This window comes from Genypterus blacodes, unplaced genomic scaffold (assembly GCF_046128005.1).
Source record: "Genypterus blacodes isolate CSIRO-AG114 ecotype Tasmania unplaced genomic scaffold, CSIRO-AGI_Gbla_v1 ptg000110l_1, whole genome shotgun sequence".
NCBI lineage: Eukaryota > Metazoa > Chordata > Actinopteri > Ophidiiformes > Ophidiidae > Genypterus > Genypterus blacodes.
Window position 1 is genome coordinate 715,574 of NW_027466914.1, and position 14,517 is coordinate 730,090.

General features: G+C 49.2%; 1 protein-coding gene across 5 annotated transcripts in view; it reads right to left on the reverse strand.

Moving 5' to 3' along the window:
• phldb2b (pleckstrin homology-like domain, family B, member 2b) overlaps positions 1-14,517 on the reverse strand; it is a 32,196-nt gene that overhangs the window by 2,128 nt on the left and 15,551 nt on the right. For 3 of the 5 annotated variants that reach the window (XM_076161067.1, XM_076161068.1, XM_076161071.1), the window contains 16 exons: positions 12,983-13,167; positions 11,564-12,802; positions 9,008-9,394; positions 8,694-8,855; positions 8,450-8,587; positions 7,246-7,374; positions 6,441-6,596; positions 6,238-6,348; positions 6,073-6,147; positions 5,185-5,337; positions 4,441-4,584; positions 4,200-4,299; positions 3,295-3,445; positions 578-668; positions 306-452; positions 1-220 (listed from right to left, as the gene is read on the reverse strand). In XM_076161067.1, coding sequence (XP_076017182.1) covers positions 1-220; positions 306-452; positions 578-668; positions 3,295-3,445; positions 4,200-4,299; positions 4,441-4,584; positions 5,185-5,337; positions 6,073-6,147; positions 6,238-6,348; positions 6,441-6,596; positions 7,246-7,374; positions 8,450-8,587; positions 8,694-8,855; positions 9,008-9,394; positions 11,564-12,802; positions 12,983-13,167 — 3,588 coding nt within the window. The remainder of the gene's footprint in view (positions 221-305; positions 453-577; positions 669-3,294; positions 3,446-4,199; positions 4,300-4,440; positions 4,585-5,184; positions 5,338-6,072; positions 6,148-6,237; positions 6,349-6,440; positions 6,597-7,245; positions 7,375-8,449; positions 8,588-8,693; positions 8,856-9,007; positions 9,395-11,563; positions 12,803-12,982; positions 13,168-14,517) is intronic. The other 2 variants (XM_076161069.1, XM_076161070.1) reach the window with 2 other exon arrangements.

Here is a 14,517-nt window from a genome sequence, read left to right on the forward strand (position 1 = left end):
CTGAGTAGTAGGAGAGCGTGCGTCGGTTGCGGTCAAAGACGAACCAGCGTTTCTTCCAGGTTTTGATCTTGCCTCCCATCTTGATCAGGTAGCCTCTGCACGTCTTCTCGGTGATGGACAGGTGGAAGCAGGTGTCGGCGCTGTGGCCCGCCGACTCGATGTGAGAACGCAGGTCAAAGTCGTCCTTACGCACCGGCAAGTAGCGTGTTAGGGGCCGGGACTGGAGGAGAGAGAGTTCATGGGTTTAGAGGGCGAGAGAGCAAAGACAAATATGTTGTTGTTCCGTACGTCCTCCTCTTCCTCACCTGAGCCCTCTGCTTCTCCCGCAGCTTCACCTCGCGGTCGATGAGTTTCTGTCGCCTGCTCGTCTCCTCCTGCAGCCGTTTCTCCAGGTCCTCCCGTCTCCTCCTCTCGTCGTCCAGCGCCTGCTTTCTCACCTCCATCTCTTGCTCCTGAGGAATGCAACACACTCTTTGTCAATGTTTATGCACTTTAGATAAAGAGAAAACTTGTGGTTATAAAGTGATTACTGCGTGTACATGTGTGTGTGATCAGTGTGTATTCATCTGGGAGTCACCTTGTGCTCCAGGAGACGGTTCTTCTCTGCCTGTGCTTCTCTCAGCAGACGCTCCATCTCCTCAAGCTTGGCCACATTTGAAGTGCTGGCACTGAACAACACACACACACAATCAATCACACACATGTTAAAAAAAACTTAAACATTTGGATTGCTGAAAACTTGGTATGTGGTCATTAGGTAACTGCCATCTCTGACCACCAGGGGGCAGTCACTGTATCACATTTTCAACAGTTATGCAGAAAGTTGCGTGTCAATCTTGCCCTTTTGAATTTTCACTTCAAAAGAACAGCTGGAACAAATCAGCATGCCGTCTCCCACATCAGCTCAAACTCCTTCATCAATCTCCTTTCATTTAACTCTCTCTCTCTCTGTCTGGCTGCTACAGCATGAACACACACACGCAGAGACCCACGCACACAGACACACCAAAGAATCTCCTCAGACGAGACAGCAGTGTAAAACTCTGGAGGTCAAATTGGTGAACTTAAAGAGAGAAAGAGTTTGTTGAGCTGCGGATATATGTGGTGTGTTTGATGTTCAGGGTAGGAATGTAAATGATGTGCTTGTCTGACCGTGTCTGACAGATGTTTAAAGAGTGTGAGAGCTGTAAGGGAACAGACGAGGTCGGCGGTGTGTGTTAACTGTCTTGTAATCTAGCGGGTGTAGCCTTACACACTTATACACGCTCATGACTTCATGACTTCATTTAGCCTCGCCACTCAAAGAGACTCTCTGGAGAGCGGCAACGATTATTCACCGTTTATCTGTCTGAGAGGAAATCCATTAGGAACGCTCGTCTGGATCAAAGGAGCAGGCCGTCTCCTTCGTCCTCTGTCTGTCTCTCTGTCTTTCTGAACGTTAATAACAGCGGACCAGGTCAGACTGTGGCTCCAGCCTGCACACGGGCTACACATGACTTTCATTCTTAACACACACTACATCTCAGGGAGGGGACGTGTGTGTGTGTGTGTTTGAGTTTGTCTGTGTGAGGCTGCACCGTATTAAAAAAGCCTTTCTGCCTCTTTTTCATTTTCTTACCCCGTTCCCTCACTCCACACACACGCATACACACGCATACACACGCATACACACGCACACACACACACACACACACACACACACACACACACACACACACACACACACACACACACACACACACACACACACACACACACACACACACACACACACACACACACACACACACACACACACACACACACACACACACACACACACACACACACACTCTCATCTTTGGCCAAATGGAAATCGATACCCAGGCTTATTCTGTGATGATGTCACAACATTGTTAAGATTGAATGGTACACATTAGGCTCAGTCTAAACAAATCAGGATGGAAGGGAGGGAGAGAGCGTGAGGAAGGAGAGAGGACGTAAAGCCTGAACAAGAGAAAGAGGAGAGAATAACAGAAAGAGAAAAGCCAGGGTTGACACTGAACACAAACTACATGACAGTAAAATGAGGAAGGTTCGCAGTCACAAACGTAATTTGTTGCAGATTTGAAAGTAAGCATGTGTAACTGCTCTCCTCCCGCCTCACATGTCTCCCTCTCTTTACTCTTACATGTATTTACAGTCGCAGCCATCCTTTCCTCTCTTTCCTTGTATCTCTCTCTCGTTCTCTTACCTCAGTCGATGTGAGGACACAGTGCTCATCGTCATCGTAGACTGAGCCTGATCTAAATCTGACTACGAACACAAGTATCTGTGCTACTTCAGGAGCATTCTGTTCATCTCGCTGCAACGCTCCAGCTACAGAAAATCCGACGGCTCACTGGCAAGAAATCACAAAAACGCGTTCCCTGTGTTTCGTCAAGAAATCCATGGCGGCGGCGGCCAGGTATCACGCCGGAGAACGCGGTCCAACTGGCTGAGAACAACAGAAGCTATCGATTCCAGACAAGCGCTCGATGCAGAGAGGTCAATCTGCAAATGGTTTGGGGCTGCAGAAAATATATCTGCAGAGACGAGACCATACCACTGAGAGACAGGAGGGGAGGGGAGGGAGAGAGAGAGACAGACTGTACAGAGGGGAGAAGGAGCCACACATGGTTTCAGTCTGGATACACAGATCTACCTCCACATTCATGCTGATTTGCTCACTTCATCTGGACCTGAGGGGGTTGAACAACACACACACACACACAAACACGCACACACAAACTTGTTTTCCCTCTTCCGTAACCTGACCCCTAGAACACTAATCAAGGCCGCCCCCCCCTTCACACACACACACACACACACACACACACACACACACACACACACACACACACACACACACACACACACACACACACACACACACACACACACACACACACACACACACACACACACACACACAGCGCTCAACATGACCTATTCTCCAAGGAACAAGGAGAGAGCATGAAAGGCGGGAAACCTCGGCTCCACACACTTTTTACATTAACTCACTTTCTACTCTTTCTTTCTTTGTTGACCGCCACCCCTCCTTCTCCCCCCCTCCTTCTCCCCCCCTCCTCCTCCTCCTCCTCCACAGTCGATGGTTCACATTAGAAACACAATGGGACCGTTTCTAGTCGTCTTGTATTGTGTCTGGAGAACACAGAGCTTCCATTTCTCTTTCAGTCCTCTTAAGACCTCACATCTTTCTTTGATTTCTATTCATACCTACACACACACACGCACACACACACACAGCCTTACCTGGAGATGTTGTCCGGGGAGCAGGCAGAGATGCTGGTTTCTATGGAGTCGGTGCTGTCGATACTCATTGTGTCAAAGGCTTGGTTGTCACGGTACCCAAAGCCATCCAGGTACACGTTGGTCTGGGAAGCTGCTCGGGAGCCAGACTGACCTGTTGCCACGAGTACACACACACACACGCACAGGGCAACAAAAAGAAAGGAACATCAGCTTCAGCAATAGACAGACACACACACAGTCCTTACTCCTTAAGTGTGTGTTGTACCTGTCTGCTCTGCTCCCTCTGGGTCAACACTTTGCCCACAGGGCTCTAATTGCAGATCACACTGCCCCGCCACTGTGACACACACTCGGATCAATATCCACACCTTAATGCTGTAACAGCTTCAGGCAAATGTGTCCAAACAGCAGGGTTACAAACTAAAACACTGCATCTAAGTCTGTGCATAAGGAAGTGTGTGTAATCCAATCTGGTCCTACGGTTAAGAGAGACCAAAGTTGTCCAAGAAAGAGAGAGCAAGAGAGAAAGAGAGAGAGAGTTTGCTGTCCTCAGAGCAGGAAGAAGGAATGTTGGCAAAATGATGGTGCAGATCCTTTAAATAGAAACTCTGCTTCTGGTTACAGGAAGTATGAATGCATGGACACACACTTCTGACACACACTTCTGATAACATCGGCCCCAAAATGGTGGACACACCCATCTGATGACCCGGCTCAAGGGACTAAACAGAGAGGACGAGGAGGACGAGCCAGTGCCAGGAAACAACCTCAACACATTCCTACGCAATCTCCACCGACAAACAGATAAACAAACAGAAACTCTAATCCGTCAGCACAAGGACACCCACAAACACACACTCATACACGCTGTGCACGCTTGTGTGTGTGAATATGTATGTGTTTACCTTTGTGGAGACGCCTGGACTCTGTTTCCTTGTTGGATAAGGAGAAGATTCTGGGCAGAATGCTGCCACAGCTGGTGCTCTGAACCAGGGGCTGATGGGACTGAAGAACCAGGGAGAGACACAGCTTTACATTCACACACTTTACTCATTGTTCACAGATTTAAAGCATCTTACTACTTTAAAACTAGACATAATCAAAGGCCAGGACAGATGAGGTCTCTGGTGACAGGCATGTTGATACCTTGGTGTGGAAGTTGCGTCCCAGTGTGGCACATGTGAACTGGGGGGGGATGCTGGGTGTAGTCTTCTTCCTGGGTAGAGTGTCACTCAGATGAGCCCCGCCCTCTCTCTCCGACCTCTTCCTCTCCTCCAGCATACGGAAATGCTGATCACACAAACACACACACCACAAAACAGAGTTAAACAATGAAATTACTGTACCTGCTGTCTTTCAGAAAATGTATTTACCTACAGTGTCCACCAGGGTGTGCTGTTAAACCAAGAGATAACAACAACAACCAAAATGTTCTTAGTTTTGGTTGAGATTAAGCCCTCTAACATATGAAGACGGCATAATTTTTAAAGGAGTCATTAGACTCTACCCAAAAACACATAAACAGAAAATAACACACACACACTCACACTCACACACATTACCTGCCTGTGACGGTGTCGGTGTTTTTTGACAGGAAGGGGAGGTGGGGGAGAGTCAGGGAGGGGGGAGGGGTCTCTGTAGGTCACCATGTTCTCTGGCCAGTGCACAGAGGGTGTTTTGGGGAGAGGGCGAGGATTAAGAAGGGAGGAGGAGGAAGAGGAGGAAGAGGAGTGACAGTCGGCAGGTGAGGAAGAGGGACAGAGCTTGGAAAAGAGAGAGGAACATAGTCAGAAAATGAAAATAGTGCAGGGAGGAGATTAGGGGGGGAGAACTTACACACGTGCAAACACAGACACATACACACACACACACACAAAACCCTACACACACCTCGTCCTCCGTCGATTTAGGGGTGCGGTCTTCAGGCGAGGGGCTTGCCTCGGATTCAGGGGAGGCACGGGCCAGAGGGGGGGCAGGGATGGGTTTAGGGTCGACCACAAGATGTGAGTAAAGCTCACTGAGTTGACTGACTGTGACATAGCCCTGGAAGAGGACGTGTGGAGAGACACGGTGAGGCATAGCATGGAGTGAGTCAGCCTGATTAAGGTGTGTTACGCCAGTCATGCACACTGAATAAAAACATGACAATTAGTAGAAGTAGCATTGGATTGTTTTTAGCAGTTTCACAGCAAATAGTAGAGAAAATCTGAATGTATTTGTAGCAGAAATTAACATTTTAATACAATACTGTTACCATTAAAGGGGACAATGCACATTCAAGAGTTACATCACTGTTAATATACTGGATATATGTGTGAGTGTTAGTGATGCATAGAGTGAAGTAGTGACGGGATCATCAACTCAGATTCCTTTAACTTCTATCCTCATACTTTCCACTTAAAAGAGGCAAACATCATTCAATTCAAGGCCGTTCATTCAAAATCAAAAAGGGAAAAGAAGCAAAGACGGAAGGATGAAAACTATGGACCGGAGCAGAATCTCTGGACAACAAGCCAAACAAGAGAAACTCAAGACAAAGTACCTCAGCACTCTTGAGAGAAAGAGAGGAACGGAAGGATGAGAGGGCACCGCGGTGCAAGCTGTCACGAGGAGGAGACAAAGAGGCAGAAGGGGTGTCCCGGCAACCATTGCTAGGAGACCGACACACATCAGCCAGAGAGGCTGAGTCCTAGCAGGTAGAGAAGGAAACCCCCGTCCATCAAAAAGTGCAGGAGCCTCCTCCTCTTTTTAAGGGACCAAAGAGGAAATCAAACATACCTCCTTCAGAGTGAAACTCCGTCCACCGGTGAGGTCGGCATATTTCCTTTCCAGGTTGGCATGGTTTTCTTTTTCCTATAAGAAAGAATAAAAAAAAGTTAAAGTAAAAAGTCATGATTACACACAAGTACTCATCCAAACATGCCCATCCTGATGTCCTCCTACCCTCTGAAGCATCCCCTCCAGGGTGCTCCTCTCCTTAAGGAAGCTGTCCTTCTCTCGCTGAGCCTGCTGGGAGATCTGGGTCGCCTGCTTCTTCAGAATCAACAGTCGCTCCTGAGGCCACAGTAACACACATGCTTTAAACCTCAGACCTTCACTGTAAGCAGTAGATTAGTCAGATGAGTCTGTACACACGCAGCTGTTACCTTGCGAGTGACGGAGCTGCGCTGGTAGTCTGCGATGTCGCGGAGGAGCTGCTGCGTGTTGATCTCCTTCTCCTCGTCCTGCCTGCTCTCCCTCTCCAGCTGCTGGAACTCCAGATCCTCAAAACGCTTCGTCTCCGTCTCCAGCACCTCGCAGTCCTGACACACACACAGGAAAACTAAACCATGAGGATTTGAAGAGAGGCGAGAAATATAGGGACAAATAGAGAAATGTACAGGACACACATGACGACGCAGCCGTACACTCACAGAGATACACCTGAAGACACACACACACAAACGTCTAAGCTCAAAGGACATGTACGCTCACACACATGAGCACACACACAGACACAACAACAGTTCAAGAAAATATAAAGATTCAGGATCAAGTGAAGGATATCGATATAATGAAGTCTTCCTGAGCCACCACACAAAGGAAGTCTTGTGTTGAAGAATTGTCAACTGGTTGTGGTTTGCAGTGATTTGTTGTTTTTTGTGCGATGGGGTGATGTGAGTGTAAAAACCTCCGACATGAAAGTGCTCGGGGCGCAAAAGAATACAGTGTGTAAGCAATTAGATGACAAAAAGCACAAACTCCCCCGCAACACACAGAGACAAACACTGCACACAGATCTGTGATGAGTCATCATCACTGAAGAGTCATGCAGAAGAGCACAACACCACAACACAACCAGGGACAACATGCAACACCATACAAGAGCATTGCTTCACTGTACACAACATCTAGGGGACTCCTTTACGTGTGTTTGTGAGTGAGTGAGTGTGTGTGTGAGTGTGTACTGACCCTGGCTAGCTGCTCCTGCAGGGGCTCCTTGGTGGCCTCAGGGCAGCTGTCCAGCTGGGAACGCTGCTCACACACAATCTGAGCCAACCTCTCTACTCTGTCCCTTTCTGCCTGCAGCAACTCACACGCCTGGCACACACACACACACACACACACACACACACACACACACACACACACACAAACACACAAACACACGAGCACATGTGTGCACACATGCATACACGTACACACATGCATGTACACATTGTTTATGTGTACATTTAAACATACACACCCACACACACAACACACACACACAAGACAGAGAGAGGATGGCAGCGTTAGTGGGACCAGGGAGACACAGTTAGTTATTATGGCAACAACAAGGGCAGCAAGAGTGGCCTGAGGGAGGAGGGGGGGAGGGGAGGCTGGAGGAGAAACTCTGAATGGATGGAGGATGGAGGAGGAGCGCAGCAGGACTGAAGGCAGGTGGGGAGCGAGTTCTGTCTTCTGCCTTATCGCTATTTCCTGATTGGCGATGGCGCAATGGGAAAGAGCGGGAGAAGGCGTGAGGAGGGGGATGGGTGGGTGGGGAGGGAGAGGAGGGTGGTACTGAATGGTCCAGTGGAGGGCTGACTGACACACACATGTTAATGGTCCTCTCCAGAAATGAAACAAACACAGGCGGCCCGAATCTGTACACATTCTGTCTCTCTCTCTCCCTCAGGAGCGCAATGTCGATTGACCAACGGAAAGTTCTAACACTGGCCAGTCCAACCGACAACACGGTGCCAAACCAACACACTCTTACACACCAAAGTCCCACTATTTATCGAAGACACATCACGCCATGTCATGACACCGTTTATTGATCTAAAAGGTAGACACACACACACATACACACACACACTCATTCACTTTCCCACACCAGCAGCAGTGTGTGGAGCTGGGATCACTTGGTGACCCACACACACCCTGTGCAGTATTAACACCTATATATTTGGACCAGAGACAGCATGAGACGGATTAACACCTGCCAGTTAGTCACATGACCCCTACATGTACAGTATGTGTGTTGGGTGAGCGGCATATACTGTACATATATTTTAAACTCACTCATGCATACACACGCGGAAGTTATAAACGTGTGACTGCCTCTTGCTCTCCATGTTTCCCTCTTATTGTCTAATTGTTTTACACTTCTGTGCTCAGTCTTAAGTACCTTGTCTTTCTCCTGCTGGGACTTGGTCTCTAGGTCGGCCATCTTGTTGTTAAGCGAGTCCAGAGCATCCTTTTCCTGCTGGAGGGCGGAGAGCTCAGACTCCTGCTCAGCTTCCACCAGAGCTCGTTCGACCTCCACCTTGAACAAACACACACACACACACACAGGGTAGCTTAGCCATTTGTATCATCAACATCACTTTAACCATAACTAGTGTCTCTGTCCCGTCTCTCCCTCTCACTACCTCTCGGGCTGATTCCTCCATTTGGTTGTCCAGCTCTTTGATCTTTTGCTCCAGCTCCTCCATGTTGTTCAGCACCTGGATCTTCTCCTCTTCCACCCGCCTCACTTCCTCCTCTGAAGACCTCATTTCCTGTGCCCGACGGCGAGCAAGATCTTCTATTGCCTGGTAATCATTAGCAGTAGATATCAGTGCATCACAGTCACAACAACAACATAATAGTTTTAATGTGTACATGCAGGTTTATTTAACTTAAGACAGACAAAACAAAAATGAGCTAAAAGATGTAATGTCAACCTAGCCATCCAGTTTCTTACCTGATTGTTCCTGTGTGCCCGTGGTGAGGGTGAGGGGGCGGAGCTACGCAGACTGATAGCAGGTGACTCGGCTCTGTTGTCTCTCTGACCGCTGCTGCGCCGGCGTCGCACCTGCAGATCATCGTCGTCGTCATAGAAGCCGTTCTCTGACCCGGTGGAGGTTATGTGTCCGTTCCCGGTCACTCCATTCAGGGCCGAGGAGTCGGAGAAGACAGACTCTGGTCCGTCGTCGTCGTCGTCGTTCAGCTGGAGCTTTTCGAGCTCGCGGTTGATCGCTTGGAGGTCTGCCACAGCAGAAGCTGGATTTGAAGCCGTGCCGCCGGCGTCCTTATCAGCCCGGCCCAGCTCCGAACAGAGAGACAAGATGGTCTCCAGCCGCTGTCTCTCCTACGAGGAACACACACAGTTAATCCATGGGCAGATGCAATCCGATGTCATTAAATAAGAAAGAAACTGTGTTGTTATCTCTATACTGTATCATTTATCTTTACACACAAAGAATCAAAGCAACTGAGCTACTGTACATCTTTCATTCCATTATAATCCAGGTGTCCAAAGTGCAGATTACCTGAGGAAGCATGCTGTCTCGTCAATTCCTCCACTAAAAATGTCTTGACTCTAGCACATAATCTACAAATAATACCTTCCTTCACTAAACATCCAAGCAGTCAGTAGTTATCTCTTCTTGCTATGCGTCTGCCTGCCCCCAACAATATTCAACAGGGGGATGAACTACGGCAACTGCAGAGGTTCAGCAGTAACATCTTAGGAGTGCTTTGGGAAATGTGAGCCGAGGGAAAGGGGGTGGGATGTAAAAAATAAAAAACAGAGGTGTGTGTGTGTGTCTGTGTGTGTGTGTGTGTGAGGGGGAGAGTGACACACAGAGAGCTAATGAGAAGGTGGGCAGCTGTCAACTGAGATCGGAAGTGTTCACGAGAACAAGCCGTGACTCCACAGACAGGAATGTGGATGTGAGTGGCAGCAAGGAAACGAGAAACTTTCCAGGGATGTTTGCTCTAGGAAAGAATCTGGACCAGGTGACGGTTGGACTTTTCCTGGGACGGCAGAGTGAAGAGACATTTGACTCGGAAAAGGTGCAACAGAAGTATTTGTCACATTATTTAGAGGTACAAACTTGAGGTCAGTTACCTTCTAAACCCAAACATTGAAATGAATAATATCTTCTCCATGTGGATGTGAGTGCACACAAGCACACACTCTTTTCCCAGTGTGTAATATGAACTGGGAGCTGCAGAGGAGAAATCCTGTGCCAGTTTGTCACCATGTTCTATTCTAATGAGCACAAGCCTCCATAGAGCTCCTTTAGTGCTCAGTTGCCAACTGGAGACAGGAAGAGGAAGAGGCAGGGAAGAGACAGGGTGCATTCCAAAGCTCTTATCTGATGCTTCCTTGAGAGACCAGAAGTAAGTCTGCTCTGCCATCTCATGTTCCAATTGACATATTTCTGGTCCACAGTGTTTTATATTTCTTTAAAAACTACCAGCTTGTGGGATTATAAAATGGACTGACATAACCTACGCCTTAACGGCATCCCTGTAGTACAGACCGCTCACACAACCTCACTGAATCCCTACAAGACAGTTTACCTTCCAGCCACTAGAGGGCAGACTGACTTCAGACAGAGACACCTCACAAATCAGCTGCTGAGCCAACTATGCTAACAGCTCCGCTACAAAGATCCCTGCCTTGCCCATATTAGGTTGTACAAGCGGTGAATAAATAAAAAAAAGAGTTAGAAGTTCACGTCACTGTTGGATTAAAGGTGGAATGTGCCAATGCACCATCAGTCAGCAGGGAGTCAGTGATTATGTCATCAACCTAAAAAGAACTTGCTAACTTTCTCACTCTAACTACAGCAGTGAGTCTGACGTGTGTCACAGGCAGATTGGTTTTCTTATCGCCTGTGCTTTTGTACCACAATGTGATTATGCACAATAGACAAAGAAAAAGGATGAAGAGCAGAGCCTGTGTGTGTTTGAGGCCTGTGTGTGTTTGAGGCCTGTGTGTTTATCCACCTGCTCCACTTCAACTCAGCTCTGTAATCTGCATGGTTTCTCTAGCCCACATCTGACTGATGTGTTCTGTGGCTCTCCAGTGGCCCCAACCACACTAGGCGGACCTCCAGATAACTGACATAAACACACACACACTCTTGTACACACACACATACAAAAATCCAAGCACGGGGTTAAGAATAGCCATGTTAGCGCGGGATAACCGCCAGAGGCATCTGCCTAGTGGTGAACCTCACTTTCCCTCTCTCTCTCTCTCTCTCTCCCTCTCTCTCTCCCTCTCCCTCTCTCTCTCTCTTTCTCTCTCTCTCTCTCTCTCTCTCCCTCTTTCTCTCTCTCTCTCTCTAAGTGTGTGTGCACATTAACCTCCCTAAGAGCCTAGCATTAGGAGGACAGGACGTTGGTGTGAAGGACGGTTTTCCTCTCTCTGTGATGGTAACATTGAGCTTTACGACGCCATCATACAAAGTCAAATAACAATAAGTGAACAGAGATACACAGATATAAACACACACTAACTCACCAGTCTCTCCACTTCCTGCTCGCGGAGCCTCTCATCTCTCTGCCTCAGGTGGTAGTCGGTCAGTTCTTCTTTCCCACTCAGAGAGCTGATGCTCCCCCTCCTCTCCCTGAAGCCTCCTGGTGGAGTCACTCCTGCCTTTCCAAAGGACTGTCTCCTCTCCCCGAGCCCCAGCCCAGGCTCCAGCCCCCCCTTACCAAATGAAGACCTCCTCTCCCCAAATCCATGTCCAGGGTTGGCGCTGAGGTCCAGGCCTAGGCCACGCCGCTCTCTCTCCTGCTCACTTCCTGGGGAGAGCCCGCGACTGACCGGTCTTTCTGTTTCTGGCGGGCTGGAACCTGTGGAGTTGACAGAGGTCACTGAGCTCGTCGACGTCAGGCAGAGTTTTTTGGCGACACGAGGGGAAGAGGAGCCCCCTGCCCTGGACGGGAGGGTCACATCAGGTGGGGCATAGGAGGAGGAGGAGGAGGAGACGGTGGAGGACGGGGTCTTTGGGGAGGAGAGAGAGATGGACACCACCCCTTCTCCCTGTGTGGTGCTCTGCATGTGACTCCTGGTGGAAGCATGCTGGTTGGCGTTACTCGAGTTGTGATTGACGTCTGAGCTAGTGTATTGGCTGGAGCCGCTGCTGTAGGTGTTGTAATGGTCTTTGCTCAGTTTGTAACCCCCGACAATATCGGACCGTCGCGGGGGGAGTGTTGACAAGGTTACCATTCCGTTGTTATTATCCCGGGGAGACTGGGCGGGGCAGAGGCGCGGCAGTGAGCGACTGTGCCCTCCCCCTCCTATCCCACTCAGAGAGCCCGTCGAGTACTTTCTCGTGCGAGGGCTGGGCAAGGGCTCTTGGTTGCCGTAGCTGCGCCGCCCGAGACGGGGGCTGGAGGGCATGCTGACCGCGCCTCCTGATGACGGCGCGTGGGATGAGGAGCCGGAGGAAGGAGGGGGAGAGAGGAGGTAGCTGTCACTGGCTGCCACGGACGATGACGACCCTCCGCCGTTCCACGTGGACAGCAAAGAAGAAGAACCCTGGTTTTGTGTCCGTCTGCTTTCGTTTGAGCCGAGCAGAAAACTGTCCTGGTTACGGCCGGCGGAGGATCGGGAGGTCGATGAGGGGTCGGATCGTCTGGAAGAGGGGACGGGTTTCATAGATATGGGCGGACGATCAGCGCCATAGAAACGCCTCGCCTGTTCCTGATAGGCTGTAGAGGAGGCAGAGGTTGAGATAGGTGTGGTGGGGGGAGACTGGAAGAGAGAGAAGAGAAAAACAAATACAGAATAAACCCTGTGAGCCGTATTAGACACTAGATGGGACCAGGATAATGGGTAAGCCTTGGTTAGCCATGTCTGAGCCTGAAATGGAGAGTGGGGTAATGAGTAAACCTAGAACAAGATGGAATGGAGTGGCTCTACATGAGGGCTGACCTGTGTCATGCTGAAGTAGGAGGGGTTTGCGTCCCCGTTGGCCCTCAGACTGTTCTCCAGGGCCATCTTCTTGCGCTGCAGGGTGTCCATCAGATCCCGGAGCTCGGAGGCTGACCGCATGCCCCTCGCACTGCTGGCCCCGCCCACCACTGCATGGCTGTAGTCACTGCTAAACTTCAGGTAGTCTGGAGGTGAGAGAGAGAAGCGAAAAGGAAGGGAAAGAAAGGTAAATGTAAAATGCGTATACGTAAATCTGAGGGGAAGATCTGTGGCGTACGAGGAGAAGGACGTGTGGATATGAAGCCAGGTAGGGCCGGAATAACTGACCGGGAAAACTGACCGGGAACGTGAGGCCTTTATGTTTTCACTGTTCTGTTTTTGGGAAATTTAAAAAGGGATGAAACATCAGCTACAGGAAAAGAATTACTGAGGAGAAGGAAAAGAGGGAGGGAGGGTGGAAAGTCATGAAGGGTGACAGAAAGTGTGTTGGTCTAAGGTTGCCTGTGTGTGTGTGTGTGTGTGTGTGTGTGTGTGTACCTGAAGCTATTCATAGATGGGGCCCTTGGCAGAACAAACCCAATCCAAACAATCTGCAACTGGCAGCAAATCACCCAGAATAGGAGCCAGCACACACACACACACACACACACACACACGCACACACACGCAGAAACACTGCATGCAACAGCTCACACACACACACACAAAACCATCCATCTGATCCAACACAAACAGTTTAAGCCTAACTTGAGTTCAGTTCCTCAGTGTGGGATTTTGGGAAATGAAAGCGACCACAGAATATTCTGCCATGCCCTCAGGAGGCCTCCCGCCCCCCCACAGGCTTCTGCTTCACATATTTGCAGTGCCGGGTCTTTCTGCAGGCCTCCAGTCACTCTGTTGACTTCCTCCTGCTAAATTCCACTAACTACTCTTCGTCAAAAAGCGCTTGCTTCATTTGTAACGTTAGCCTGACGAGCGGCCTCCTGGGCGGTGTCGGGCACAGCTGAGGTCTTGCTGATTTCACCGGCAGAATTCATTTTGATTGACAGCTCCAGTTACACCCTGCTGGGCAGAGTCCCTGCCAAAGTCTCATCTCCAATGTAAGTCAAAGAAAATACAAGGGGAATTAGCGGGTGAAAGTAATATGGGAGAAACCCATCCAGGTGTTTTTAATCATCTGTGGTTTAATGTGGAAAAGGAGCTATTACAAACTTAAAGCTGAGACCACCCAGTGTTTAACTGCTACACACACACACCCTTACTACCTTCACACATGTGGCTTTGGCTCAGACAGGAAGAAATGTGCATATTGCAGGAATACATAATACAAAGACTGTGCATATAATTGTGTGTGTGTGTGTGTGTGTGTGTGTGTGTGTGTGCGCATGCATGCATGTATTCTCTCGTAACAGTGAACATATTATAAGAGAAGCCCCAGTGCTACCTTTACCTAAGCTTCATACTCACAACCGTACATCGAGAACAGAAATGGGGCAGAAAATGAAAGGCATCCATCATGAGAGGTTGAAACACAC